Genomic DNA, 26807 nt, shown 5'->3' on the forward strand with positions numbered 1-26807 from the left:
ACTGCAGGGCGTGTTTTACCTGACAGGTATTCAGGAGCCCTCTCACGTCGAGAAAACCCACGGAGGCTTCCAATTTCTTCACTTCCATTGTCCACAATGGCCTTTTCGGGTCGACCATCGCTGTGGTGAGAATCCTCTGAGTCCTGCGACCACGGACTTCAGCGTTCTCTGTGTCACAATCGGGCCTGTCATCACTGCTGGGTGGTTCTCCTCTGCTTCTGCAGTCCGAGACAGTTAAGTGGAAGGAACTTGCGGTCCCTAGAAGCTGGACACTGCGAGGGAGATTGCGAAGGATCTTCTTAGAAGTCCCAGGAGTCCTCATCTCCCCTATTCCGCTTCTGCTGCCTTTCACAGCTCTTGGATGCTGAGCTTCTGATTGATTTCGGCGCACTTATCTCAGTGGCTCAGAAGGGAATGAGGTTCCTTGATTCAATTCATTTGAAGGTCCAAACCAGTTGTGTTTGTACTGTTTTCCTCTGTGGGGCCTTTGATTCTTTAGGGATAATAAAACTGTAGCCAAGTGGGTAGCAGTCTAATTTTACGTAGTGTTTCCATCTCTCATATCGTATCTCTGATCTAAAATTCTCTCTGATTTACATATTGTGAGTGCAGGATTGGTACAAGTTTTATGGGGGGCATTTTGGAAAAGTTCACCAAAATGATGAATGCAGATATCCTTTAACAGCGATTTTTATAAATCTATCCTGTGTATATATTCACACACATGTAAAATGATGTGTGTGCAAGGTTGTTTGTAGACTGTATTGAAAAAAAGTTTAAAGCCCATCAGTAGGGGACTGGTTCAGTAACGTATAGTACATCCATACAGTTCAATACCATGAAGTTGAGAAAAGTGTGCATACTTTGCTATTAGTTGTGTAAAAAGGTTGGGAAGACATAAATAGTCGTATTTGCCTGTATATGTATAACAATTGCATTTGGAATGATGATACAAAATAGAGTAGTAACATTAGTTTCTTCGGAGAGAGGAACTGGTTGGTTGGGAGACAGGGTGGGAGGGAGATGTTTTCCTCTATATATTTTTATGCCTTTTGAACTTTGCATCATGTGAATTAAAAATATGTATAATTTAAATAAAAATAATCCCTTGTTTTCTGGTTGCAGAATAGCACCCAGATGCTTTAATGATATTGCCTAATTCCTGGCTGCTAAACTGAGTGTTTTTCCAAATATGAGAGGGAACTTAATAAAAGAGGCTTTGTTTAGAATATGCGCACTCCTTTTCCAGAGAGTAAAAGATGGAGAAACTGCTAGCAAGAAAGCCAGCACACTGTGGGAACTAGTTCAGGCTTCTGTTTTCTTCAAGGGTACAGCCCTAGCATGTTTTGAGTGCTTAAGTTGTGGGAACACGGTCCTCAAGTGAGAATATTTCTAGTCGTTTGGACATCTGACTCAGTACGCTACAGCCCAGACTGATTCTGAGTTTCTTAAGTCCATTGTTGGAGGGGTGTGTCTGGATGAGGTGAGTCAATCAGCCAGGTTCCCACACATTGCCCTGCCTTTTTGTTTGGACTCCAGGGATGACTCTGGGTGTTTACAGCTACTGAAGGGTTTCAGTAAGGGAAAACGGGGATGCGCTGTGGAACTCTAGGTCAAGTACGTAGAATATAGGTCAAATCTCTAAACCAGCTAGGCAGAGTGCATTGCATTTTTGTGCCACCAGAGTATGGCAGAAATGAGAATGCGCCTCTTAATTACTAATGTAATCACAGCAGGGCCCCAGCTGCTGCTTTGAAATTCATCGTGTATTTGCACCCAGGCCTACCTCATGCCTCCCAAGGGCTGGTTCCTGCCCCTGACCAGTGATAACAGATACTAAGGAAGGCACTTTCTGGGGGAGATGGGAATCCTCTGTGAGCGGCTTTTACATCAAGGACTTCTCCCAAACATAGGGCTGTGCTGAACCTTTCTTAGACTGCAAGACAATAGATGTTCTATAGCTAGAGATTAGTCTCTTCCCTAATTGTTTACTTAATGATAGGAAGAGGGTAGAGTCAGATTCTTAGCTTTCATTCTTGGCCTTTCTTTAATCAAAACTTATCAGTGTTTCTGTCATCACTTACTTTTCTCCTATATTGTCTAGAACACCGCAGGTCCTCAACAAGTATTTAGGAAGTGAATGAACCATAGCATGCAGTTAGAGAAAGAAGGTAATATTCACCTGCTGCTAGTTAGCAGTTTTGGTAAAGGTAAGGGATAGTGAAATCAGGATTTTTAAATGATCTGAGGCTTTAGAACCTGGGGTTTAAGTCAGAACGATCTGGATTCAGATACTGCAATCCTGTCTGTCATCTTGTGAAAAAGTCTTGGTCTTTTGGGGCCTTAATTTCTTCATCTGTGGAATGGGATAATACCATCTACTTAACAGGGTTAAAAATAAAGACATAAAAGAACATGAAAAGTACAAAGAAGATGCTCAAGACATCAAAGAAGATGTCTCGCTCAGACTGTTTCCCTGGTCCTGTCTACTGGAAGCTGAGGAAGCACATACACGTGGGGTCTCACCAATTGCTGTGGGTCTCATGTTTCCTCAAGTACAACATGGATGGAGTTGGACCAGATGTGGTTCGTTTCCTTCCAGTTCTTTCTATACTAGTGGTTGCAAACTCAGATGCCTCCAGGGGCCAGGCAGGTGACCACACCGCTGGGTAGGGCCTGAGGATGAACCTGAGAGTGCAGCCCTCTGTAAAGACACAGCCGCTATTGGGCCGAGGTTGATTGTTTCCGAACAGGTCAAGTTTGTGAATGTTTGCGGCCTGCAGGTCAGCAGTTTGAGACTTCTGCTATCAGCTCCCTAAGTACTTTTTTAAACTTAAAAATGTTTTGCATTAAACAGATACTTATTATATATGCAAGAAAAAGTGATCACAGTATGAACACCCAGGTATGCAACTCCAATTTAATAAATATAAGCTTTACTTTAGAAATATCCAGTATGTTACCCTGTCCTTTCCCCTTCAGAGGTAACCATTTTTCTGAATTAACATTTCCTTTTTTAAAGTATTTACCATGTTTATACCCTTAAGCTATCATTAACTTTGCACATTTCTGGATGGTACATCAGTGCAATCACACCAGACGTATTACTCCAAGTAGCCCCACTCCCTCCTCCGAATCTTGAGATTCAACCATGTTGTCATCACTGTAACTAGCTCTCACTGCTAAATAGTGTTTCATCATAAGAATAAACCAAGATTTATTTTTCCACTCAAAGTTCTGGACAGTTGGCTTGTCTGCAGTATGTTGCTACTATGCAAAGCTACAATGAATCTGTTAGTACAAGCTAAGTTTTTCAAGGGTAATGTTTTTCAAAATGTGAGTTGTGACCCATTGATGAGTTATGAAACAACTTAGTGGGTCAGAACCAGCATTTTTAAAAAAATTTATTTTTGGCTGCGTCGTTGTGCGCGGGCTTTCTCTTAGTTGTGGCGAGCAGGGGCCACTCTTCTCTGCGGTGCACGGGCTTCTCACTGCGGTGGCCTCTCTTGTTGCAGGGCACGGGCTCTAGGTGCGCGGGCTTCAGTAGTTGTGGCTCGCGGGCTCTAGAGCGCAGGCTCAGTAATTGTGGCACACGGGCTTAGTTGCTCTGCGGCATGTGGGATCTTCCCGGACCAGGGCTCGAACCCGTGTCCCCTGCGTTGGCAGGCGGATTCTCAACCACTGTGCCACCAGGGAAACCCCAGAACCAGCATTTTTTAAATGAAGTAACCTAGGATAGATATCAGATGCATCTCACATTGTATTGTTTCATGTAATGTTTGAATGTTGTAACATGTATACTCCACCATGTCCAAAGTGGTCCTACTATGTACGGTTCCACCAGCAGCATCTGGTCTGCTCCACATCCATACCAACACTCAGTCTTAGGACTTTTAATTTGTGCCAATCTGGTAGGAGTGAAATGGTTTATCAGGTTGGTTTTAATTACATTTCCCTGATTACCACCAGAGGTAGAGATTTGTTGGCCTAGTTGGATTATTTTTGGAAAGGATCACTTGTTCTCCTAGTTGTACAGACTTGACCCTTAAAGTGAACCCAACTCTGTAACTCAAGAAGATTCCCATCTGGGGACTTCCCTGGTGGTCCAGGGGGTAAGACTCCGTGCTCTCAATGCAAGGGGCCTGGGTTCGATCCCTGGTCAGGGAACTAGATCCCGCATACATGCCACAACTAAGAGTCCACATGCTGCAACGAAGATCCCTCGTGCTGCAACTAAGACCTGGCGTAGCCAGAAATTAAATTAAAAAAAAAACAAAACATTCCCATCCAATGCCTACACTAGCTCAGAAGTGACTACTGCAGGCCTTTTGCATCCAATGAACAGAACTCGTTGTCAGGCTGAGGACAATTTGCAAAGGCACAAAAAGGCATGGAATAACCTCTTGACGAGACCACCTTAATCAGGGCAGTTTTAAAAGAACTGAAGTCTAAAGTATTAATATTATGTAGTAGGCCTTTGGTGTTCACAAGGCAGATATCTTCTAATTATTGAACACTACTACAGCATACTAACTTCTCCAGGAAATGTCTGGGCGCTAAGTAGAGACACGTAAAGCGGTCTGGAGGAGCAGATGCTAGGAATTCAGTTAGGCTCATTCACTGGCCCACACACGCCAGCCTGTCAATACCTATGATTCAGATTTGTGCCTCAGCAGAATCTGAAATGATCTTACTGGTTTTAATCCTTTGGACTTATGTGCAAATAGCTGAGACCACTCATGTTAAATCTTTGAATGCCAAGTGTCTTCTGTACTCTTTTATTATCATCATAGTCTTTGCATCAAGATACATAGCAATGATAGCAGGTTTCTTTTTAAAGCTTAGTATTAAATATTAAATATCTTTCCCCACTTTAATTTTACATTACTCTGCCAAGAAAACATTAAAACTCAAGTTATTTGAAGCCTGGACACACTTCCATGATTAGCCGGCTGTGTAAAAGTTGGTGGCTTTGCTCTTCCTGCTGTGTGAGCAGGTCCAGGCCCTAGAAAGATGGACGAGGTTATAACTGTTTTTCAAAAGTGTGCTACAAAAACGGATGGCCTGTTATAAGCCAGGTTACAAAGTCAAGACGGGGGTGAGGGAGGGACAGTTTCTTCCAGAAACAGAATTTCTGAAAAGTCCCAGTCCATCATTTTTCCCCAGAATGGTTGGAGGAGGGGTAAAATCTCAACATGAGCTTCAAAGCCCCGTCTCTGTGAGGGAACAGTAGTTGCCTTACCGAGGGGGGCGCGGCCACGTCTGCCCATCCCCACTGCTCTCAGCGAGGGAATGGAGAGTTTATTGCCCAGTGAGTGTGAAGTGGGCTGAAGCTCGGTTGGTACTGAATTCTCTAAGAGGTTTCTTCTAGAAACAAGACAACTCAGACTCTTCCTCTCACTTCAGCAAAGAAGTTATTTTAAAAGCACTTGGGAAGTTCCTGCTGTGCCCTTGGGGGGCGGCTCAGAGGAGGGAGTCGTCAGTACAGCCTCCTTCCAGGCCGTATCGGAACTCCTGAAGGTTGGAGACCCCGTAGAAGTGGACGAAGGCGGCTGCCACCACCAGGACGTGGAAGATCTGATGAGACTGGAACTGCAGGGACACAAGAGAGGGGCCTCAGGGTGACGGCAGGGAAGGCTGGAGGAAGTGGAGAAGGCACTCGCCTCTCCTCGTTCCTCCCTAAAATTTTTTACATCATAAAAGTGATAAATTTGTTGGAGAAAAAAAATTTTTAAGCCCTGTCAGGGATATGCCAAAATGTTACTATTGGTCACTCCCCTCCCCGCCATTCTCCCACCTACACGCATGGACATGCATGTAGGAACTCGTGTGCAACCCCAGACACTACCTGACCCATGTCTCTCGCTGCCTCTGACTCCGAGCTCTACCTGTGGGCCGGTCTCACCACCACAGGCCCCGCTGAAGCGTCGTTTCTTACCCATATGTCGAATTTTCCAGGGAAGAAGCGCTCAGGAATCCGCGCGGCATAAAGGCCGGCTCCGGTGATGTACATCACAGCCATGAGGAAGAACCAGCCCATCTGGCCCACCGTGGTGGCCTTGACAAAGCCCTCCGCGATTGTAAAGTGCATGGTGGGCACGACGCCACTCAAGCCAAGCCCCAGGAACACCCCTGAACAAAGCAGACACAGAGCGTCAGGCATGGAAACAGTGCTGCTTGGAAGGCACTGCTGTCTCACTCTGATGAGCTCTCTCTGGTGAACAGTACATGTTCAGGAAACTTAGCGCAAGATGGAGAACACTCAGCAGATATTTCTTTAACATTCAGAATGGGAAGAAGGCTATGTAGATGCTGATATAGCTATTCCCTCCTAAGGAGCGCCAAGAACGAACGTCTCACATTCTTTATTATCCGTGAAGCAGCCTAGGCGACCATGTAGGTCAGAACCTCCTGATGGCTGCCTTGGGTACAGAACCGACATGGTGAGGCCTCAGGTGGTTTGCCAGCCGGGGAGGAGCAAGACAGGTTTCCCATTAAGATCAGGACCCTGACCTCCTGAGGAGACAGACAGACCCAGATTACAAGTCGTCAGTGGCCTCTGGACACAAAGTAAGTAAAGGGACGGACAGAACGGGTGGGTGCCGGCTCAACACCACCGCCCTACACGCAACCGCAGGGCAGGGACCGCCTCTCCATTTCTGCAGACGGCCTTGGTAAAGCATCAGTCTGGCACATGGTTGGCACTTGATGAGTACTTAATTCTTTTAAATGAAGGTTAAAACACAGCAGACGTTAAGTCTAAAGGGACCGAAGACTAGTGCTAATTGATGTGCTGCTGCGAGTAATAAAGCTCGAGTCTGGATGAGACAACAGGAAGATGTTTATGCTCACAGCTATCGCGTTACTTGGTAACAGTGTTTATGCCCAAGGTATTTTTATTTACCAAGCCAAGCCTTCCATTTCCTTAGTAAAATAACTTTGGGTGGTTTAATTTTAGCCCCTTGGTTTGAGCTCAGGACTGAGCTCAGTGACCCTCAGGTCACTAAAATGACTGCTTTGTACATTTTTTAACTTCCTCAAACCAAATATAAGAGCAGTCATTTCTACACTTGTAGCTCATTGACCAGGTTGGTAATTATCTGTCCCATTAACATTTTACTGAAATAGTATGAAACTTGGGGGAGAACTGAGCTTTGAAAATGCACGCAGTTTTGAAAGTTCTAAACACAGATCAGGGTCTGGATGGGGGCCCAGGGTTGACCCCCTTGGCCTCAAGGTCCAAATACCTATGAAGTATTGTGCTCTGTCTTCTGACCCACCTGCTCTTGTCTGCCGGTGCTTAGGAGTGGCAAACCGGTCCCACTGTGCCACAATGATGGCAGAGATGCCCAGGACACAGACGATGGAGAGGTAGATGAGCCGTGGCTGTGGGGAGCAGTAGAAGGAGTAATAGAGCCAGGGGACAAAGCTCCCCATAATCAGCAGGGCAATCCCTGAATAATCCAGTCTAAAAAGAGCCACAAAATGAAACGGATCAGTGGGAGAAGTGAAGAACTCTTAGGGCTTGTTAAACTGGTTCTTTCTGTTCTCCAGCTGCTCTCAGATGTGACCAGCCCCGCCCCTCACTTCCCACGCGATCTATCCTATATCCTGAATCAAAATCCCATGAGGTCAAGCACTTCTATTTTGCAGTGGCAAAGTCTGAACTGCATCCCTTTCCCCTGGTTGTGAGCAGCTACATCCCCCTCATGGATACTTAAATTCAGGAATTCCATCACAATCCAGCCAGCCCCAGCTTCCACGCAGGAAGGGCTCTGAGTATTCCCCAGTTCTGACAGGTTGAGTTCTAAAAACAAAACCCTTAAATTGGGAGTATTTAAGGTGTACTGTTCTGTTTTAGTCGACTTTTTAAAGATAAAAATGTTTTCTTGTTACTGGTGTTACTGAGAAAAACAAAATAACTCACCATCACCTCCAAAACCAACAACAACAACAACAAAAACAAGCAAACAAACAGAACTCCAGGCTCAGAACTGGGGAATAAGGAGAGCCTTAGAGGATGGACATCTGGGGCTTCCAGCAATATGCGGGCAGCAAAGGTAAGCTTTACTGGACTGGTGGGTCGGAGCACCAGCAGGACGGAGCACAGAAACTTTGCCACGTCCCCAACGGCTTGGGCCACCAGGAAGCTAGGACAGGACTGGGTACTCAGTCCTAGAGAGCAGCCCACTGGTACCCCAAGTTTCACAAAGGGCAGCACTGCACAGGCAGAAAATATACCCACAACTGGACTCCATCTGTTGAGGAGGCTGCAGTGAAACTTTTCATGAAGGATTTAAGAGAAAAGCTTCCTGATCCTTTTATACCCGCAAAACAGAAAGCCCTTCCTCTGGCACATCAGGGAATCTTTAGGAGTTGCTGGAGTTCCCAGGACCTGCCAGCACCTGGATCACAAGGTGTGACAACAGTGCATGGTCGTTCCCTACCGATGTTCTTCTCACTCACTTGGAAAAGGTCCGAGAGACCTTCTCTGAGTGACAGTAGACGGTGTGGAAGAGCCAGGAGAAGCTGAGGCAGAGCACCGCGCCCAGGAAGAACATCCCGAACACCACCTTCTCCTGAAGGGGGGCCATGAAGTACATGTTTGGTCTGAGCATGGTCAGGATTCCCAGAAAGAGAAACAGCACAAAACCTACAGGACAGAGAGAAAAGAAGCCTGAGGAAAAAGGGAACGTGTGATGATTTAAACCAGCACTAAAGCCACAGGTTGAGCTGTGGGCACCGCGGTCGACAACTTCCGGAGAAAACGGCACCAGTCACACAAACCCAGACAGAAAGAGCATCCTCTGAAATGCTGGCGTTTTGTTTCTATCACGGGGATTATGAAGTGGGAGGAGCTGCGTGCACCGGGGACGGTTCTGACCACAGAGGACGTCGTCTCCTCCCGCTTCTAGGCCCCCCCACCCCTGTCTTACAGACCAGCGATGAAGGGCCCAGCAAGCTCACTGGTAGTTTAAAGGCACGACGCCAGCTGTCAAACTGTCACAACACGTTGTTTTTCTTTCCCATGGACAAAGGCTATACAAGTCCTGGGCATTTAAGGAGACAAAAGTCTGCTTTTCCACGCAGACCACTCACCAAGCAGGTGGGTCCAGATGTTGCCGGTCTCCGTGTGGATGCGGAAGATGCTCCTGAAGCAGGCCCGGAAGGAGGGCATGGGCGGCCTGTGGCCGTGCAGCAGGTAGTCGTTGTCCTTCAGCCAGTCGGGGAGCACATCGTATGGGATGACCCTCCAGCGCCCCTCCCAGACCTGGAACCACACACTCTCTCAGCCGGGCCCGGAGGACGCGAGCATCCCCAGGGACAAGGGGTGAAGGAGAGCATCAGCCCGGCTCCAGAGGGGCCCGGGGAACGGCGGGGCCAGCCTGGGGCCAGAGAAGCCAAGACACAGCACGAGCGAGGCTACCCCAGGACCAACGGCTCGTTAATGGCTTTGTTCTTGTGTCATGATAGTTCACCCGGACATGCTTAGGTAAGTAGATAAGTGTTTCTCAGTCTTTAAAGAGAATACGGCAGGACCTCCTTTCAGCTACTTGAGTTTTAAAATTCAGTAGATGTAGTGAATGAAAACAAGGAAATGGAAATTATATATATGGTTTTAAAAATATACATTTACCCCTCTGCCCCTCTGCCCCCGGAGACTCTGGTGGCCGCCTGTCCATCCTTTCCCCCCTTTAGATGCTAAGTTCTCACTGGGTTGAGCCTATGACTTTTCAGAGCAGGGCTTCTTAACCTGGGATGTATGGACAATGGACAGTGTTGGAAATTTGGATGGAAAAAAAATTTTTATTTTCAATCACTTCTAACTAAATTTAACATTTCCCTCAGTTGTACGTGTGAGCAAGCCTAGTATTAGAATTTGTGACTCTGTCACCGACAGAAATCACAGATATTTTCATACACTAGTTTTGCAGATATCAAAATATTGTTTCCACTCATTACCACTTAGAAATTATAAATTCTAATAAAATGCATTATAGCTTGTTATGCATATTTAACGTATTAATAAAGGTGCCCGTGTTACTATATCACATTCTAATATTTTGATGACTGCCAAAGGGACTGATAGCAAAAATAGTTAAGAACTCCTGTTTTAGAATATATTTTGAGCAACGCCAACACAGTAGGCAGTAAAAATTTAGCCAGATTCCCCTTGATTTACTTCACCGTAAAGAAAACCAAGCCCACGCACAGGAGTGAAAGCTCTTCCCCCCAGTGCATGCCTGCCACGTGGGGGGGAGCCCAGGTGAGCCTGCCCGCCCCGCTCCAGGACAGGACCTTATACACAAACTCCTCCATCTTCTCCATGGCATGGTGGGCTTGCAGGGGCAGTGTCAGCACCCGCACCTCCTCCTCCTCTTCCTGAGGCACTGGGCATGCCTGCTCTTCTTCGGCCTGCAGGAACGAAGGAAACACACACCCACCCCAGGAGTTCCTTAGTCCAGAGTGAGCGATCCAGAGAAACCCCAACTCACTGCCCTCTGCCCAGCCTCTCTCCCACACACAGGCCTTGTGGCCTTTTCTCCTACAGCATGACAGTGCACTAGTTTACAACTCTGTAAATGCTGGAGCGAAAGCCCAACGCAGCACACGGGGGACAGACGGATGGACACTGGCACCCGAGGCACACGGGACTAGCGCACCAGGCCTCCATGCTCTGTAAGTCCAAACAGCCCACCCTTATCGCTAAGACAGCGGTTCTTAACTTGCCCCAATTTCCCGAATATTTCTCTCTCCCAGATCACTGAATTCTCAAAAGAATGAAAAAGACAGAGTTTCAGAGATTCCTCTAACAATTTAAATCTCTTCAGTTCTCTGTTCACTGGCTCTGGGGATGCCACCGCGACTGAAACTCTGCATCCACAGCAGCTCCCAGGAGAAGCAGGGCCTCAGAAGTGGTTCCGCGAAAGAAGCTGCAGGCCCTCCTGTGCTGTACGGAGGCCTGACACACAGTGTGCAGTCCGACAGCCCTCGCCTCCCAGGGAGAGAAGCTCCGAGCCATGCAGGCGGACGGCAGCTCCTCCTCCCGGCTGTTCTTTCTCCTGTGACGCTTCCTCTTAGATTTCGTGACACACACTGATATAGACCCCCTCTCCCCCCATTCTCTCTCTCCCCCTCCGTAACGGAGTCCTTGGTTTCACTCAGGGTGGCAATGCTACTGCAATTTTGCTCAGGCAAAATGAAAAGACCACATCGATGTGCATGAAGTACTGCCAGGTGCTTTCAGGAAGGGTGGGCCCTTCTCCCCCACCCCCACCCCCGCCCCCCGGCGACACATTAAGAATGAGATGGAAGAGCAGGACAGGTGCCTGCCCGGAGTGCAGCGTCCACACCAGCCTGGAGCGGCTACTTCCAGAATTCTTCTACGTGAGAGACTTCTACCTTGTCAAAGCTACAGGTTTGTTTTTTTTTTAAACATCTTTATTGGAGTATAACTGCTTTACACTGTTGTGTTAGTTGCTGCTGTATAACAAAGTGAATCAGGTATACGTAAACATATATCCCCATATTTCCTCCCTCTTGCGTCTCCCTCCCACCCTCCCTATCCCACCCCTCTAGGTGGTCACAAAGCACCCAGCTGATCTCCCTGTGCTATGCAGCTGCTTCCCACTAGCTATCTATCTGTTTTACATTTGGTAGTGTATATGTGTCCATGCCACTCTCTCACTTTGTCCCAGCTTACCCTTCCCCCTCCCCGTGTCCTCAAGTCCATTCTCTACGTCTGCGTCTTTATTCCTGTCCTAACCCTAGGTTCTTCAGAACCATTTTTTTTAGGTTCCATATATATGTGTTAGCATATGGTATTTGTTTTTCTCTTTCTGGCTTACTTCACTCGCTACAGGGGTTTTTGTTTGTTCATTATATGAAGCCCAGCCTAATCTTGCCTGACTGCTTCCTTCCTTCAAGCACAGACAGGCGCTGACCACTTGCAGGATTTCAGGTCTTGTGCTAAGCACTGGGGTATATAAGCAACCGCTTACAGTGGGAAAAACAGATAAAAAGAGTTACACTACAGGTGATGAGGACTGGGGTAGAGAGAGTCCCTTGGGGAGACAGTTGAGACCTTAAGAAACGGAGACCGATAGGCCTAAGGGGAGAGGCAGGCCCTGGGGGGACAACTTACTTTGGTCGGGCTGGCGACGCCCCGCTTGCCCTGCTCCTCTAGCAGGGGGCCCAGCTCAGCCAGCTCCACTGTGTCAGCCTCCCTGTTCCCGGCAGGAGCCCCATTGCCCTGGGCCACCACAGGTCCTTTGTGAGAAGACATCTGGCTGGTACCTCAATGCTCTGCGGCTTCAGCTTGGGGAAAGGGTGGGGTCTCTCGGCCCCAGGGGGCAGAGAGTTCCCTGTGATGGAAGACACTGAAAGCAAACACAAACACAAAGGGTGTCGACAATTTATTCCTCTTACATCTCACTTCTACGAGTCAATACACAGGGACTAAGACACAGCCCCTCAACTAACAGCCTCTCCAGTCCTAGAGGCCAGTTAAGAGCTTTTGTTCTCCTCTTAACTATCACCCTTTACTTGGAACCTCACTAATCTTAAAGATAAGGCTGAAAACCTAGTTGCTTGCCTTCAAAGGATTTGTTTTTTGCACCAAACTGTCACCACAGAAAAACAGCTACCCACCCGCAAGTCCCTCCCACACGTACGGAGCCGAGTTTGGCCCACCATTCCCAGAGCTAGTCTGCCCTGGGAAGTCCTGGCTCTGAGACTGAGGAGCAAAACGAGGAAGCCGACACCTGGCTGTAATTACTACGAGGCCACCCAGGCTTAGACGTGAACTAACTGCCGACTGAACTCAGTGGGCTTTACCTACAAACGCTCTGACACGTGTGCCTTGCACACAAAAGGAACTTGGCTGTGGGCTAGGTGCCCAGTGGTTAATTTCTCTGCCAGGTCTACTACTTCTATTATAGGATCACAGCCTGGGTTCAACACCTGGACAGCAAGCTTTCCTCACAGCCGCTCCTTACAGCAGCAATAACTTGCCTGGACGCGGGAGGCTGAAGGCAGGAGGCAGCCCAGCCTTGCCCTCTGCCACCAAACAACCGGCTCAGCAAGCTGTCCCAGCAACCATGGCTCATGACCTACGCCCCACTCAAACGAGCTTCTCAGAGACCTGAGACAGGCACACAGACCCTGTAAGGGAGTAGTCTTTAATCCGGCCCCAGGGAGATGAAGGCGATACGGAAAGGAGGGGAAAGTGCCCCGAGATTTCCACCCCCGCAACAAAGGCGTTTACTGCTTGCAGCAAGAGGAGCCAGAATATTCACATTTTCTTGCACTGGTCACCTGAGCCCCGATAACCACAGGGCAATGCAAAGAGGGCCAGGCGACACCTGCACACGGAGTGAGCTGCGTGACGGGGAGGAAACGGAAGCTCGGGGAACCCACACCTTGCCTATGGGCAGTCAACACAGCCCTGCTCCCGAGCAAGGCACCGTGTCCGTCCCCCGTGGCTGTTCACCAGACATCCATCTTTGGCATCTTGTACCAGTTCTTTGTTTACCCAACGGTGATCTCAATTCTTTCTCAGGGATTATCATGGGATATATGCAGTCAGGTGAGGGCAATCCTCAAGTTTCAAAACAGTCATGCTACGCTCAACACACAAGCACAGCTGAAAGCTACTGGCAGAGCTGGTTCAAGAGAACAGACGCCCATAACTCAGTGCACGCAGACCTGTCTACAGTGTCAACACACAGGCAGTTCCTCTTCCTCCAAATGTGCAAGACTCTGACAAGAGAGACGCCAGCCCACAGTCATAGCCAACAACTGAGCCCAAGGAGAACAGGAAATTGGAGGCCTCTGAAACCTCAAGAGATAGGCAACCCATGTAAGCAGAAACATTGGGAAATCTTTCTCAATAAGCTGACCACAAAACATATTTCCTCAAAGTGAAGTACTACTGAATAAACAGCTTAAATAAGAAATAATTTATACTGGGGTGAAAACATAAATAGCTTTGGGCGTCTTGGAGAAGTCTGAAAAGGGGAATATACTCAGCTATTCTAGAATACTGCTGCCAGTATTTGAGGGGTGGCCACTAGGGCTTAAAACAGATATATAGATATAGATACAGATATTCTCAGGTTCTGGGATACAACACTACATAGATCACAAATTTATACATATCCCTGATTTTGGTCAGAACACGTATTTCAAAATGAATGAATGAATGAATGAATGAATGAGGCAGCATTCCAGCAAGAAGCATATGACCTATTAGCTTCTGTTGCTAGCTAAGGGTTTATGGACTTGTGCTTGTAGGGCTTTCTCCCGTCCCTCTCCCCAGAGTAAGCCAACACATTCACTGCATACTTAACAAATGTATTTAGTGCCAGCACCCTAAGGCACTTTAAGGTACTGTGCAAAATACAAAGTTGAACAAGTTAAGTCATTGTCTTGAAAGAGTCTGTAATCAGATGGCATAAGATAATCTGTGATATGTACAAAACCAGTGATACAATTGCACTGCTCCAGGAGGACAGTGGACGGAGGACCCCTAAACTAGGATGGCCACACACTAAGTTCAGTTACTTTGAGTGCTGTCATGTCACCATAGTGAGCAAAGTCCACTGTTCAGCTGGGTCTTCTAAACTGTAGCAACACAGGGACAGGAAAGGGAGAGAGAGGGGTCGGAGGTCTGGCAAGAAAGAAAAGCCAATAATGCTAGGACCTGAAAATATAACTTGACAGCGTGGACCACTCACAAACAGCTGGGAATTACTGCAAGCAAGCATTTCAGTTTCTACTATATAACACCAGCCTCAGTCCCTAAAATGTTAAGACTGACTCTGGGAGCCCTCAGGAGAGCCGAATGTACTTCAGCTTTCTACTAGCTTTCCTATCCTTACCTATTTTAGAGGAAACACATTTTCCCTCAAACTCGCCACACCCAATATAGCAATTATAATCGGGCCAGACTCCACTGAGTGCATTTTTGATGGGATTTCTTCAATTCAAGCTGATAAATCTTTACCACTAAGCTTTCCAACTGGATAAACCTATGACATTAGAGAATAAAGCTGTGGAGGCAGGGAGGTGCTTGTGTTCCTATAAATAAGATTATCTGGTGCCAAACTAGGGAAAGGACTGATTCTTAACTGCCAGCATTTGCTGGTGAGTTTATTTCTCTCACACTTTTGGAGACATTTATTTTGTGAACCAGTTCCCAAGTTTTCCAGGCTATAGCACATTCCTTCCCTGGAGTCAAAGGCACAAAACTTCTTCTAGGAGTTTTTAATCTGGGGTCCCTGGGCCCTCAGAGGTTCCATGGGTAAGCTGCATCTTACGCCTGCATGACTCTCATTGTTCTAAAGCAAGACTAGCCTAGCAGTAAAGACAACACAGCCATCTTCTCCTCTACCTGCTTCTCTTTCTTAGGGAAGGTGGTTTCACAGCACTGCTGGGGGGAAATGAGTCAAGGCAAAGGCTTATGTTTGAAAACTATCAAATTGCAGTAAGGGAGCCTCAGCTTTCCTATTGGATCACAGTGTCACTGACTTAAGAGTCTGCAGTGAAAAATCACAATGTAACTTTCTTTGTAGCTCTTCTCCAGATAAAGCTATCCCAACAGAAGCGGTCTGTTTTTTTTTGATCCCAGAGACAGGTAAGCTTTTCAAATGCCATGACAGAAAGACAAAAAGTAAAGTATACAGGAATATGAAGGTGTTTCGTACCAGTCCTTGTTTTTAATACATGGCTTTTAAGTAAATTACACATATATGGCCACTATAGTTACACATTATAGTGATAACTTTATATTGTGAAAGCCCCGATGAAACAAAAGCAAACTAGGTGCATGTCTAAAAGCCAATCACTTGGAACCAGTTTGCCTAGAGGGCACTTTCAAGGATCTCTTCAATCCAAGATAGCTAAAACTTTATAAACGTTAATCACGTCCCCAACATTTCTGAGCAGGTAAAGGGAATCAACTTTGAGTACGGGGAGAGGAACAAAGTCCAGTGGGTGCCATGAGGGACAAATGGACATTAAGGACAAAATGTAACAACTCTGATGAGTACCAGCACCAGAAAATCCCCCACCAGTATTAATAAAGCTTCTGGATTTAAAGATGACTGTTTAGTTCACCAGCATGATCACAAGTAGATGGGACAGCCGCGTCCCCCGCTGTCAACAGCCGTGGTGGCTGCCGTGCCTCCCAGTCGTCGGGGTGAGACGCCCGGATTCGGGCTCCGACTCGGGCCCGCCAGGCCGGAGCTGAGCCTGGTCCCAACGCCGCGCGAGGCCAGCGCGGAGGGGCTGCAGGCCTGGGTCGCGGAACCGCCTCCCGGCGGGGAGTACCTGCCTTTGGTGGCCTGAGGAGCTCCAAGGTTCCTAGACCGTGACAGTGCGCCCACCTTGATGGGGGAGAGGGGAACGTTGGTGGACAATCTGCCTTTGTTTAAGGTAGTCCCAAAAGCTGCAATGTGAGTAAAATCTAAAGTACGTTGGGGAAAAACGAAATTTCATTCCCTCAGAAATCTCTCATTGATGCCATCCTATATTTGAGATTTTTGGTCAAGCCTTCGAGCTTTAAGAAAATAGGTATGTTTCTCCTCGGTTTCTGGTGCTACGTTGGCGAAAGGGAAACGGACAAGAGCGTTAAAGACTTTCCGTTTGGCTTTATAGTAAAGGAGTCAAGGACATTTCTTAGGGAAATAGAGAACAAACTTCTGGGCCGAGAATGAAGTGCAAATGTCTTTTATCCATCTGCGAATACCATTGATCATACACAACACGCGTGGCACTGTGGCTACAGAGAAGGCAAAGAGACCAGTTAGTGCCTTCGCGTGGCTGCTGGCCTCTATTTTAAGAGGAGGCAATAACTTCTGTTTTCTACTAAAACCACTGCAAGGCTAAATGCCATAAAATGCTGGAGGAATTCAGAAGAAAAGCTCAATTTTAGTTGGAATAATCCGGAAAGGTACGGTGGAAGATTTTAAAAAAGGATCTTGATAGGTAAAGATGCGATCAAGGCATTCCAGAAGGGTAGTGCTATGAACCTAGGCAGGCTTGAAAGAACAAAGTCCCCAGGGCAATGAATAATCCACCTTCCATAAGGAAGTCTTGGAAAGGTAAAACGAGGCCAGACTTAAGAAACTGGAGACAGCCTAAAAGCCTACCTACGGTGGTGCACTTTATCCATTAGCAATGGGGAGCCTACTGGGTTAAGGCTGCGCCCTTGTCTGAGTTTCCCTCCTACTTGCAGGCAAAGTGTTTGCTTAAAATTTCTGTTTATCCCCTGGGGATCATGTAATTTCTTGGCCACTGAGCACTGAATGCTTTTAGATTCTACTCAGAAATTAGGTATAGTTTTGTGGAGGTCTACCCTAAGACGGTTGCTCACTGGGAACACAGCAGTTTTTAAGACTGATCCCCCAAGTATCAACCACTATGAGGTAACACGGAAGTTACTCCTGGGATAAAGAAGTTTAGTGGCTGCAAGCTGGGAACTACCACCCTGACGCTGCAACCTGTTTGACACCAGCCCGCCTAAGTTCCTAGCACTAAGTTCCTGTATGGACGCTACAAAACCTAAGGAACAGCAGTTGCTCCATCACCGGTGACGCAACCCCTATTAAGAGAGAAAAGCAGGAGACAGGTCCCACGATCACTTCATTTCAGAAAAGAACCAGCCATTATAGCGTTCGCTTGATTTAAGTCAGTGGCCTATATAGTCCCTGCTGTGTTTTCTAGCCTTTCTTCTACATACTGGGGGGAAACTATGGTTAATCCAGCTAAGTACTTTGTAGGCCTCCTGTTGCTCCTCTGACACCTGAAACTATGTAAATGAAATTCGCCTTGTCAGTTTCCCTTTCGCCAATGTAGCACCAGAAACCGAGGAGAAACATACCTATTTTCTTAAAGCTCGAAGGCTTGACCAAAAATCTCAAATATAGGATGGCATCAAGGAGAGATTTCTGAGGGAATGAAATTTCGTTTTTCCCCAACGTACTTTAGATTTTACTCACATTGCAGCTTTTGGGACTACCTTAAACAAAGGCAGATTGTCCACCAACGTTCCCTTCTCCCCCATCAAGGTGGGCGCACTGTCACGGTCTAGGAACCTTGGAGCTCCTCAGGCCACCAAAGGCGGGTACTCCCCGCCGAGAGGCGGTTCCGCGACCCAGGCCTGCAGCCCCTCCGCGCTGGCCTCGCGCGGCGTTGGGACCAGGCTCAGCTCCGGCCTGGCGGGCCCGAGTCGGAGCCCGAATCCGGACGTCTCACCCCGACGACTGGGAGGCACGGCAGCCACCACGGCTGTTGACAGCGGGGGACGCGGCGCGCAAGGGAGGGGCCACGAAGGTGGACACCCGACGCGGAGTGGCCGGAGGCGCGGCCGGCTTCGGGCGGGGGTCTCGGGGCCCTCGAAGCCCTCGGGACGCCCGGGTGGGCCGGTTCCACGGCTGCCGCCTCAGGCCCGCGCCGAGGCTCCCAGGGGGCCCCGCGCTCCGGCCTACCCCTGCCCTCCCACCCGCTCGCCGCGGAGCCCCGGGAAACTTACGGCGGGCGGCGGGCTCTGCTCGGGGCCACTGACCCCCGCGCTACATCCCGCGGCGTTAAAGACGGCCTGTGGCCGAGCGGCCGGAATCTTCTGCGCCCTCCCCGCGCCGGAAGGGGCGCGCACCCGCACGGCGTCACCTCCGCGGGAGCGTCACGTCCTCACGGGCGCTCCGCCCCCTTGGCCCCAGCAAGGCCCAATCACAGGCCGGCTTCTCAGCCCTGCCCCGAGCGGGCCCCTCCCCTCCATCTGGCCCCGCCCCCTCCAGCCCGACAATCTTTCCTCAGTCCCAATCATAGGCCCGCTCCCTCGGCCCCGCCTCCCCCACGCGGGGCCCCGCCCCTCAGGACGGCCCTCGCCCCCTCCGCGTCTCGGCGGCGCCTCGAGTCCCAGTCGCAGGTCCTCTCCCCTCGGCCCCGCCTCCTGCGCGCGGGCCCCGCCCCCTCGCTCTGCTCCAATCGTAAACTCCCCCCTCGCAAGGCCTCGCGGGGGCCACGCCCCCAAGTTGCAAACTAGGACGAGTGACGGAGAAGGAATTTAAGGGAATTAGACCGAACCCTGCGAAGGAATGCCGAATTTCCTACCCTGCATCTTGTCCTCTAGGCTGGGCACTTCTTAATCCCTCTTTTTCAGCCTCATGGCCCCTCCCTCCCTTCCGTAAATATTTACTGAGCGCCCGTCGTGTGCGAGGCACGAAGCAGGCAGGCTCCTGGTTAGAAACAGCGCGGCGGCGCTGACTGGTCTTTCTCGGGGACTCCCTGCTCCGCCCCGGGCTCCCGCTGCGGCCAGAGGGGGACCGCAGGGTGCTGCGGCCCTCGCCTGGGCGACTGACACTTCTCACTTCTCCCAAGGCTGGTACGTGACCAGTGTATTCTAGATGCAGAGAGAAGGTACTTTAGTATGATCCTGTACGGATGCTTCAGGGCAGTGGGATTAATTCTGGTGCTGGTTAAAAGCGTAGCAGGCTCTGGAGTCACATAGACCCAGGCTTCTGTCCCTGGCCAGGCTCTCACCTTGAGCACGTTACCGAACGCTCCACATCATAAGTACCTCGTCTGAAAAACAGGAATAAAATAGTGCTGTTTCACGGGCTCTTTGTCAGGATTGAGATAATTTATGCAGGCTCTTAGTTTGATGCTTGGCAAATCGTAAATGCTTCACAAACCTTAGCTATTATGTGCTGCCCGCTGTATAAAACCCTCAGAAACGGGGCTTCCCTGGTGGCGCAGTGGTTGAGAGTCTGCCTGCCGGTGCAGGGGACACGGGTTCGAGCCCTGGTCTGGGAAGATCCCACATGCCACGGAGCAACTGGGCCCGTGAGCCACAATTACTGAGCCTGCGCGTCTGGAGCCTGTGCTCCGCAACAAGAGAGGCCGCGATGGTGAGAGGCCCGCGCACCGCGATGAAGAGTGGTCCCCGCTTGCCGCAACTGGGGAAAGCCCTCGCACAGAAACGAAGACTCAACACAGTCGTAAATAAATAAATAAATAAATAAATAAAAAAGAACGTGAATTTCTTTAAAAACAAACAAACAAACAAACAAAAACCCTCAGAAACGTGTGCTGTCCACAGGACTGAGTTTGTTTCTCAGCATGGCGTTACAAGGCTCTCACCTGCTCCCAGGCCTCATCTTCCTCCACTTTCCCTCTGGCGTTTGGGCCTCAATGAACTTGCCTGGTTCTCCAAATATGAACTTCTCTTCTGCTCCTCAGGCTTTTGCACACGCTGATCCTTTTGTTGGATTGCCCATGCCCCCATTCTCTGCCAAAGGATCCAAGCAACTTACAATTCCCAGTTCTAGGTTTGGCTTTGGATCGAGACAATCCTAGCTTCACATTCAGGCTCTGCCAGCCGCTGACCAGCTGTATGACCTTCTGCATATCCTTAATCTCAGACTCACAGGATTATAATAAGGATTCAATTACACAATGATCATTTAGCACAGCACCTGCTACGAGGCTGTTAACTAAAAAACTTTTTTTCTTCTCTTCCTCCTTCTCAGAATCTTTTCCAAACCCTTCCCATCTGCACCCTGTATCTCTTCTGTAGTATTAACCACACTGTGTTGTAATTATTTATCGCTGTCTTACTCTAGACGATGAGTTTTTTGGGGTCTAAGAACAGTCTTGGTCATGGTTGAATCCTCAGGACCTAGCACAGTGCTTGGCACGTGGCAGGTCCTTAATGTTTGTATATTGAGTGGATAAGGCAGGAACCCGTGCGAGACAAGGAATGAGCTTCTGTGTGGGAAATTCTCTTTGCTGGGCTGCTTCACTGTGTGAGCCCAACAACCCTAGGCAAGATTTTCCTTTTTGGAGGTGAGGTGGCCGAGTGTGTCTCACAGAGCCCAATACACACACATACCAGCTGATCAAGACATGTCTGATGGAATTCCAGTACCACAATTTAGTGATGGTTCTACCCTAGGGAGCGTCCACAAGCCTTTCTTCCAGGGGCCCCAGGGGAAGCAGTATACAGTTCCATGCAGAAAAACAATGCCAACCTTCCTCCTGACCTGATGCATTGTTCTGTTCCAGTGTGACTAACAGAAGATCTGAAGAGGTGGCCCTGGTGTGACGCTGGGAGGGAGTGGACTGGGCCAGGCTGTTGGGGCAGGAGAAGGGCGGTCAGGACAGATGTACCTGGGGGCCAACTCTGTCCAGGCACCAACCAGTCTGGCCAGGGCTGGTGATGTCAGGTTACTTTTTAAAGGACAAGGCTTCTCTTCCAAATAGAAAGACAATACTTTGACTTATTTGCCAGGTACCTTGAAGGATAAATGCAGTGAAGAAAGGGCTAAGGGAAGGAAGGAGGGAAGGAGTGGCCAAACCAAGGACCACTGTGAGGGGTACCTGGGCTCCAAAAGCTTCCCTCTCACTTGTATTCTCCTTCCTCCACCTTAAAAGTTCTCCAGGGAGAAGCTGAGCTTCTGGCTCTGCTGAGACAGTTGCTAAGATGAGTGTGGAGTTTGGTGGCAGCTCACATTTCAGCACAGGGTACAACCGCTCAAAGGTTCTTTGGAAGACCCGGGGGAAATTCTGTGCTGGGAAACCCTTCCTCCCAAGATTCTCAGGCATGAAAAGCCTTGGAAACAAGGAGCCCAGACACAACCACCTCTTCGGTAGAACACAAGGGCCTTAGCCCCATTTATTTGCATAAGCCAGAGGTTTCTGCCACAGTAACAGTCTTAGATCACGGGGAGCCCTTTCCCTCCAGCCTCGGCAGGGCCAGAGGGAGACAGACACACGAACACGTATTTCAGATTCCTTTCTCTGAGGTCTGAAGAAACCATCTCCTCCTCTCCTGTTGCCTCTAAAAGATTAGCTTTCTAAGTCTGCACCCCCCCCACCGCACACACAGTCTGCTATGGGTTAAGCACCAAATATTAAATCAAACCCATTAAACAGGTTGTTCTTTAACCACAGACACAAAGAAGGGTGTGATGCCATCAAGGAACCGGCCAGTCCTGGAACAAGTGTATATGCTCCCTGCTTTCTGACCTGTGGAAGAGTCCGCTCCTTGAGCGTGACCCGGATGTTTCATCACAGGGAGACTGGGGAGCCTTCCAGGGAGTGACTCGGCTTGGGCCCTCTTCCACGGCTAGAAGGATGTTGTTCCCGCAGGGACCATCCAGATTCCAGCTCCGGAGAAAGACAAAAAGGCTGACACTGTTGGGAAGGGCATCTAGGGCTTATAGCATTTGAGGGCCGACTTGGGGCAAATGGCGGCAGCGGGACCAGGGAAGTGAGGGGATGCTCAGTAGGTAAATCGCATCTTTTGCGAGTAGCCCAGCTTGTCCAGGTTGGGGTGGCAGGCCAGCTGCACCATCGGGGGCGGCCCACAGAGCAGCAGCAGCATATCGTCCCCTGGGGCGGGCAGGTGCTCCTGGATCATGTTGGCAGACACGAAGCCCTTGCTGTAGGCCCAATCTGCATGGGGAGAGGAGAGAATGACACTCCAGGTCCATGCTGGCAGCGGGGTGCAGTGCGGGGCCGGGGTGGGGTGGTGGTAGTCCAGAAAGGCTCCTGAGAGGGTACAGGGTTGTAGCGGCAGCTGGACGGGTCTCCTCAGCCTGCTTCAGCGGCACGGCCAGCCCTGCCACCCACCCGGGAAACAGGAACCGCGGGAAAGAGTCCAGGAGACCACTGTGTCCGTGAGCTCAGAGTTTGGCAGTGTCGGGCAGGGTCGGTTTCACTGAAACCAGAACCCACCAGCGGGCGAGGCCCTGATTTGGGGATGTCCAGAAATGGGGAGGGTACCTTCTGGGGGGTGATCCAGAGTGAACCAGAGCTTAAAGTGGCTGGGATGTCGGGCCTGCAGCTCCTCCAAGTCCTCCCGTAAGATTATGTCCTTTTCAGTCTGAAATGAAGAGGAGAAGCAAAGTCTTTAGGAACCTTCTCAGGTTCCTAAACGTAACAACATAAGAAGTTCTCTGCTATAACAACTTTCCAACCAGGAAAGAAAAAGAAAACTGAAGTTCTAGGGAATAAGCAAGGGTTTTAGGGAGTTAGGATGAGGGGAGGGAGAGGGGAACAGCCTTTATTTACACAATATGAAGGAATAAAGACAGAATATTTAACAACGGAGACTCAAGGAGCAAGTTTCTATACTCAGGACTAGACTCCTTAAATGTTTTCTTTTTTTCTTTCCTTGTGGGCCAGGGAGGGAATTTGGCTCAGTGCTCTGTCCTCCTTACTGTGGAAGAGGACCCTCTACCCGCACGGAGGCCTTGGGCAGAGGCTGAGCCAGACACTGGGCTAGTTTTGCCCGTTGGTACCACACCTCTCCCCACACAGTAACTCTGAAGTCCCAGGACTGAGAAAAGGAACACAACCTGGTTGGCAAAAAGCAGAAAGCACTGGGTTGGATCTTCTGGGTCTTTCAGGATAGCCTGGATCAGCTGCAGCATTGGGGTGATTCCTGCACACAGATGCCCACGGTGAGATGCGGTGGCCGCCCTCCCCATCCCTGCTCCTTAGCTGCCCAACCCTTTCATCTTAATTCCACTTACTCACCCCTTCACTCTGTTTTCCTTTGTGTCCTAATTAATTCTCTACGCTCCCCCTGTGTCTTCACAGCACCTACATTTCTGGACAGATAGGCCCTTTACCCCAAACTCACTAAAATTCATATCTGGTAGGTGAATTGTGGTCATGTGCTCAAAATTCACATAAAGTTTATATTGCTGAAATCCTTCTAAGGAACCAATCCAAGACTCTCTGGAAGTCCCTCGGAGGCTAAGGCTCCAGTATCACAGATGACTGCAAGTACCTACTGATTCAATGCTGAGATGCCTGGAGCCCTGGACGTGCAGGTTAAGTGCACGTGCTTTGGAACTGAGCAGAGCTGCACGCTAACCCTGCCTCTTGCCATGTGGAAACGATTCAACCTCTCTGAACCTCCGTGTTCCCATCCGTAAAATGGGAAGGCTTGTACCTATGTCATAGACACGTATAAAGAGTCTAGCACAGTGTTTAACATAGGGAAATGTCCAATGTTAATTTTCTATCTTCTCGACTGTCCTATTCTTAGCTGCTTCTCTGTTCTCACCTAAAATTTATTAGATTCATTCCATGTGAGGTCTTGGGAGAGCCCACATGATTTGTCTCTCTCATTCTGTCAGTTAAAATAGATTTTTGGGGGTTTCTACCCGATTATGATTTTGTTTTGTAGCAACTGGGGAGCCCTAGGCATTGCTGGGAATCCCCTGATTAAGTTTGGCCATGATTACCAAACCTTCTGAGGGTCACCTGGAAGCTGCTACGGCAACAGTCACAATGGTGGGAGGGAGCAGGGGACAAGCACCTGTGCCGCCGGCAATCATTCCCAGTTTCCTGGCCACTCTCGGTTCTGGTGGAGACTTTTTGTTGGGCTGAATGCTAAACATCCCTGAGAAGTCCAGTGGAGAGAGGGGTGAAAGAACAGTCAATTCAGGGAACTAAGAAAACAAATGCAGAATCGAAAATACGCCCCAGGCCAGTTCTGCAGCTGCTGTGGAATCTGATCCTGGAGCTTGGGTGTTGAGCCAGCCCTGACAACAAGACACTTGAGGGACAATGGGGCCAGGACTGTCTGTCCCACATTATGAGCTACAAGTCAGTTTAGGAACACACAGTGAGTCATAAGCTGACTCCCATAGAGGGTCACTCCCTGCTCAGGGCGACAGGCATGAGGCCAGGCGTGAATCTATTTTCCCAAGTGGCACAGAGCAGCTCCCAGGCTTGCTAATGCACCCAGCTGTTCCCACTGGAAGGGCTGAACGCATCTCTGGCTCTCTGCACAGCTCAGCCTGAGGGGCGACTCTCTGAGGGAGAGAGAGGCCCGCGTTTGCATTAGTCATCTCCAGGGCTGTCACGGTGGGTGAAAATTCACCGGAACTGATCCCTGTGTCAAGAGGGTCTGAGGAACACGCCTTTCTATAAAGTCAGGGCTGTGTTTACAGGAGGGGCAGCTGGCCCTTACCCGCGTGAGCACACACACATGGACACACAGAACCATACTGTGTGGAGAGGACGCCGGGCACCGGAGACGTGGGAGCTAGGCCATTACCTTTCCCAGCGTAAGTGAGCAACCCACTTGGCCCCCGAAACTCCACCACGTCCCCAGTCTTCAGGCTATCCAGGTACTGAGACATCTTTCCCCCCTCAGGAAATCTGGGGTGCACACCCTTCAGGTAGACCTGATAAGACAGAATGGAAAGTACTTTGTTTGGAATGCCCCTGGTTTCTGAGACCCCTGTTGGCTGAATCTGCCTGAAGCAGGGCAGGGGTGACACACATGCTCTCTCTTCCCAGTCCACATACTTTCTTCCTGTCCACAAAGGACACGCATCTCCTCCTATCAACACATCTTGGAAGTTTCTACAGATCCCAGAGGGAGGAGGATAAGGGGCGCCTGGGGCTCCTTCCTACCTTCTTACCTTGATGACAAGATCCACATAGCCTTGGTCCTCATCGCTGGTGATGGGAGTGTACGGCCTGATGACCAGGCTGCCATCGATCCGGGCAGAGAGGTAGACATGTTTGCCTGGGGACCACGTGCAGAGCTACATAAGGGCTCCTGTGGAGGTGCTGCATTCCTGTTACCTTTCAAAATAATCTGGGAGGTTTGAGAGGACAGAAGCGTCTTGCTCCGTGCTGGGGCCCCAGTGAGCTACCAGGCAGGGAGGATTCACCCCTTTGAGCCCCCAGCTGGATCCCTCATAAACTCCCATCTGCTGAGATTCTTATCAATGACTGCCAGGACCTTAGTAGTGAGTTGAGGGTCTGCGCAATGGGGAAAAGATTAGTGCTTGCTCAGTGGGCATATGAGCAAATGCTGCAGGAAGGAGGGAGGACTGCTGAGTGTCGAAGATATCTAGGGGCACAGAAGCCACACCCTAGTGTGGCCCCAGGGCACCTCACAGCCTGGAGGATACGCGGCCTGGTGGGGAAAGGGTGATGGAGTGGGGAGGCACTAGACTGAAGCAGCGCGTTTCAGGAGACCCCAGAAGGGGGATCACCCTATTAGAGTACCAGGGAAAGGAGCCCACGCCACAGTTCTTACCCACAGGCAGCCCCAGAACGTGGTGGGCGGTCGGCAGGGCAAAGCGGAACCTCTTGGTGTTGTGGTTCACGGTCTGGAGGATGGATGACAAGCGTCTCACCAGGCAGGTCTGGTGTCGCCAACTCCCCGGGGCATCCCAACCACAGCCGAGCGGAACTCCGGTCCCCTCCGCTACTACACAACTCACTGTCTTGTCTAGCAGTCGCAGCAGGTACTTCTCATTGGGGTCCAGGAGCGTGATCCGCGGCCGGCGGGACCTCCGCACCAGGTAGGAGCCCAGAGCCAGGCCGAGCAGAGTCAGCAGCCCCACCCCCAGGGAGGCCAGCAGGACTGGGCTCTGCGGGCAGAGGGGGCAGCGTGACGGTCGCGCTGGGGAAGAGCCCAGGGCGTGGGCGGTGACGGGCCCCTACGACCTGCCCCCCGGGTGGCGACCCCGAACTCCGGCGCAGGAGCAAGCCGAGCTCAGGCGGCAGCCTGGGTGGGGTCCCCAGCCCGAGCGTGCGGTACCGGGACCCCGGCATCCAGGGCGGGTGTAAAGCCCTGCGGGGCGGGGTCGGCGGTGAGAGCCGCTGGTCCGGACCTGAGTGCCGGGAACTATAAGGGGCGGAGTCCCCTGGTGCGGGATACGGAGCGAGGGTCTCACCGGCTGCAACCCCATCATCAACAGCCGCGTCCTCCACCTCGCAGCCAGCGCCCAGATCCCACAATGCGCCGCGGGTCGGGCAGGAGG

General features: G+C 50.0%; 3 protein-coding genes across 6 annotated transcripts in view; all 3 read right to left on the bottom strand.

The window, feature by feature from the left end:
- Window positions 1-1008, bottom strand: part of KLHL12 (kelch like family member 12) — a 28889-nt gene extending 27881 nt beyond the window's left edge. The window contains exon 1 of the mRNA XM_036847004.1: window positions 24-1008. Coding sequence (XP_036702899.1) covers window positions 24-322 — 299 coding nt within the window. The 5' untranslated portion in view covers window positions 323-1008. The remainder of the gene's footprint in view (window positions 1-23) is intronic.
- A 3734-nt stretch (window positions 1009-4742) lies between these two features.
- On the bottom strand, window positions 4743-18690 carry ADIPOR1 (adiponectin receptor 1). 2 transcript variants are annotated; one of them, XM_036847026.1, is made up of 8 exons: window positions 18536-18690; window positions 12146-12380; window positions 10300-10416; window positions 9100-9271; window positions 8467-8653; window positions 7281-7468; window positions 5939-6132; window positions 4743-5592 (listed from the first exon to the last, which is right to left on the bottom strand). In XM_036847026.1, the coding sequence occupies exons 2-8, from the start codon at window positions 12284-12286 to the stop codon at window positions 5464-5466; spliced, it is 1128 nt and encodes a 375-aa protein (XP_036702921.1). In that variant the 5' UTR covers window positions 12287-12380; window positions 18536-18690; the 3' UTR covers window positions 4743-5463. The 2 variants fall into 2 exon arrangements, with proteins under 2 accessions (XP_036702921.1, XP_036702911.1); XM_036847016.1 differs by having other exon boundaries at window positions 8467-8677.
- A 2959-nt stretch (window positions 18691-21649) lies between these two features.
- On the bottom strand, window positions 21650-26796 carry LOC118904930 (NADH-cytochrome b5 reductase 1). Of its 3 annotated transcripts, none has more exons than XM_036871088.1 (9): window positions 26721-26795; window positions 26265-26414; window positions 26078-26150; window positions 25452-25558; window positions 25082-25211; window positions 24338-24421; window positions 23367-23452; window positions 22792-22891; window positions 21650-22461 (listed from the first exon to the last, which is right to left on the bottom strand). In XM_036871088.1, exons 1-9 carry the CDS (start codon window positions 26736-26738, stop codon window positions 22289-22291), a joined length of 921 nt encoding a protein of 306 aa, XP_036726983.1. In that variant the 5' UTR covers window positions 26739-26795; the 3' UTR covers window positions 21650-22288. The 3 variants fall into 3 exon arrangements, with proteins under 3 accessions (XP_036726983.1, XP_036726972.1, XP_036726991.1); XM_036871077.1 differs by having other exon boundaries at window positions 26658-26794; XM_036871096.1 differs by lacking the exon at window positions 24338-24421 and having other exon boundaries at window positions 26658-26796.
- Between the last annotated feature and the right edge of the window lie 11 nt (window positions 26797-26807).

This window comes from Balaenoptera musculus, chromosome 1 (genome assembly GCF_009873245.2).
Source record: "Balaenoptera musculus isolate JJ_BM4_2016_0621 chromosome 1, mBalMus1.pri.v3, whole genome shotgun sequence".
Taxonomy (NCBI): Eukaryota; Metazoa; Chordata; class Mammalia; order Artiodactyla; family Balaenopteridae; genus Balaenoptera; species Balaenoptera musculus.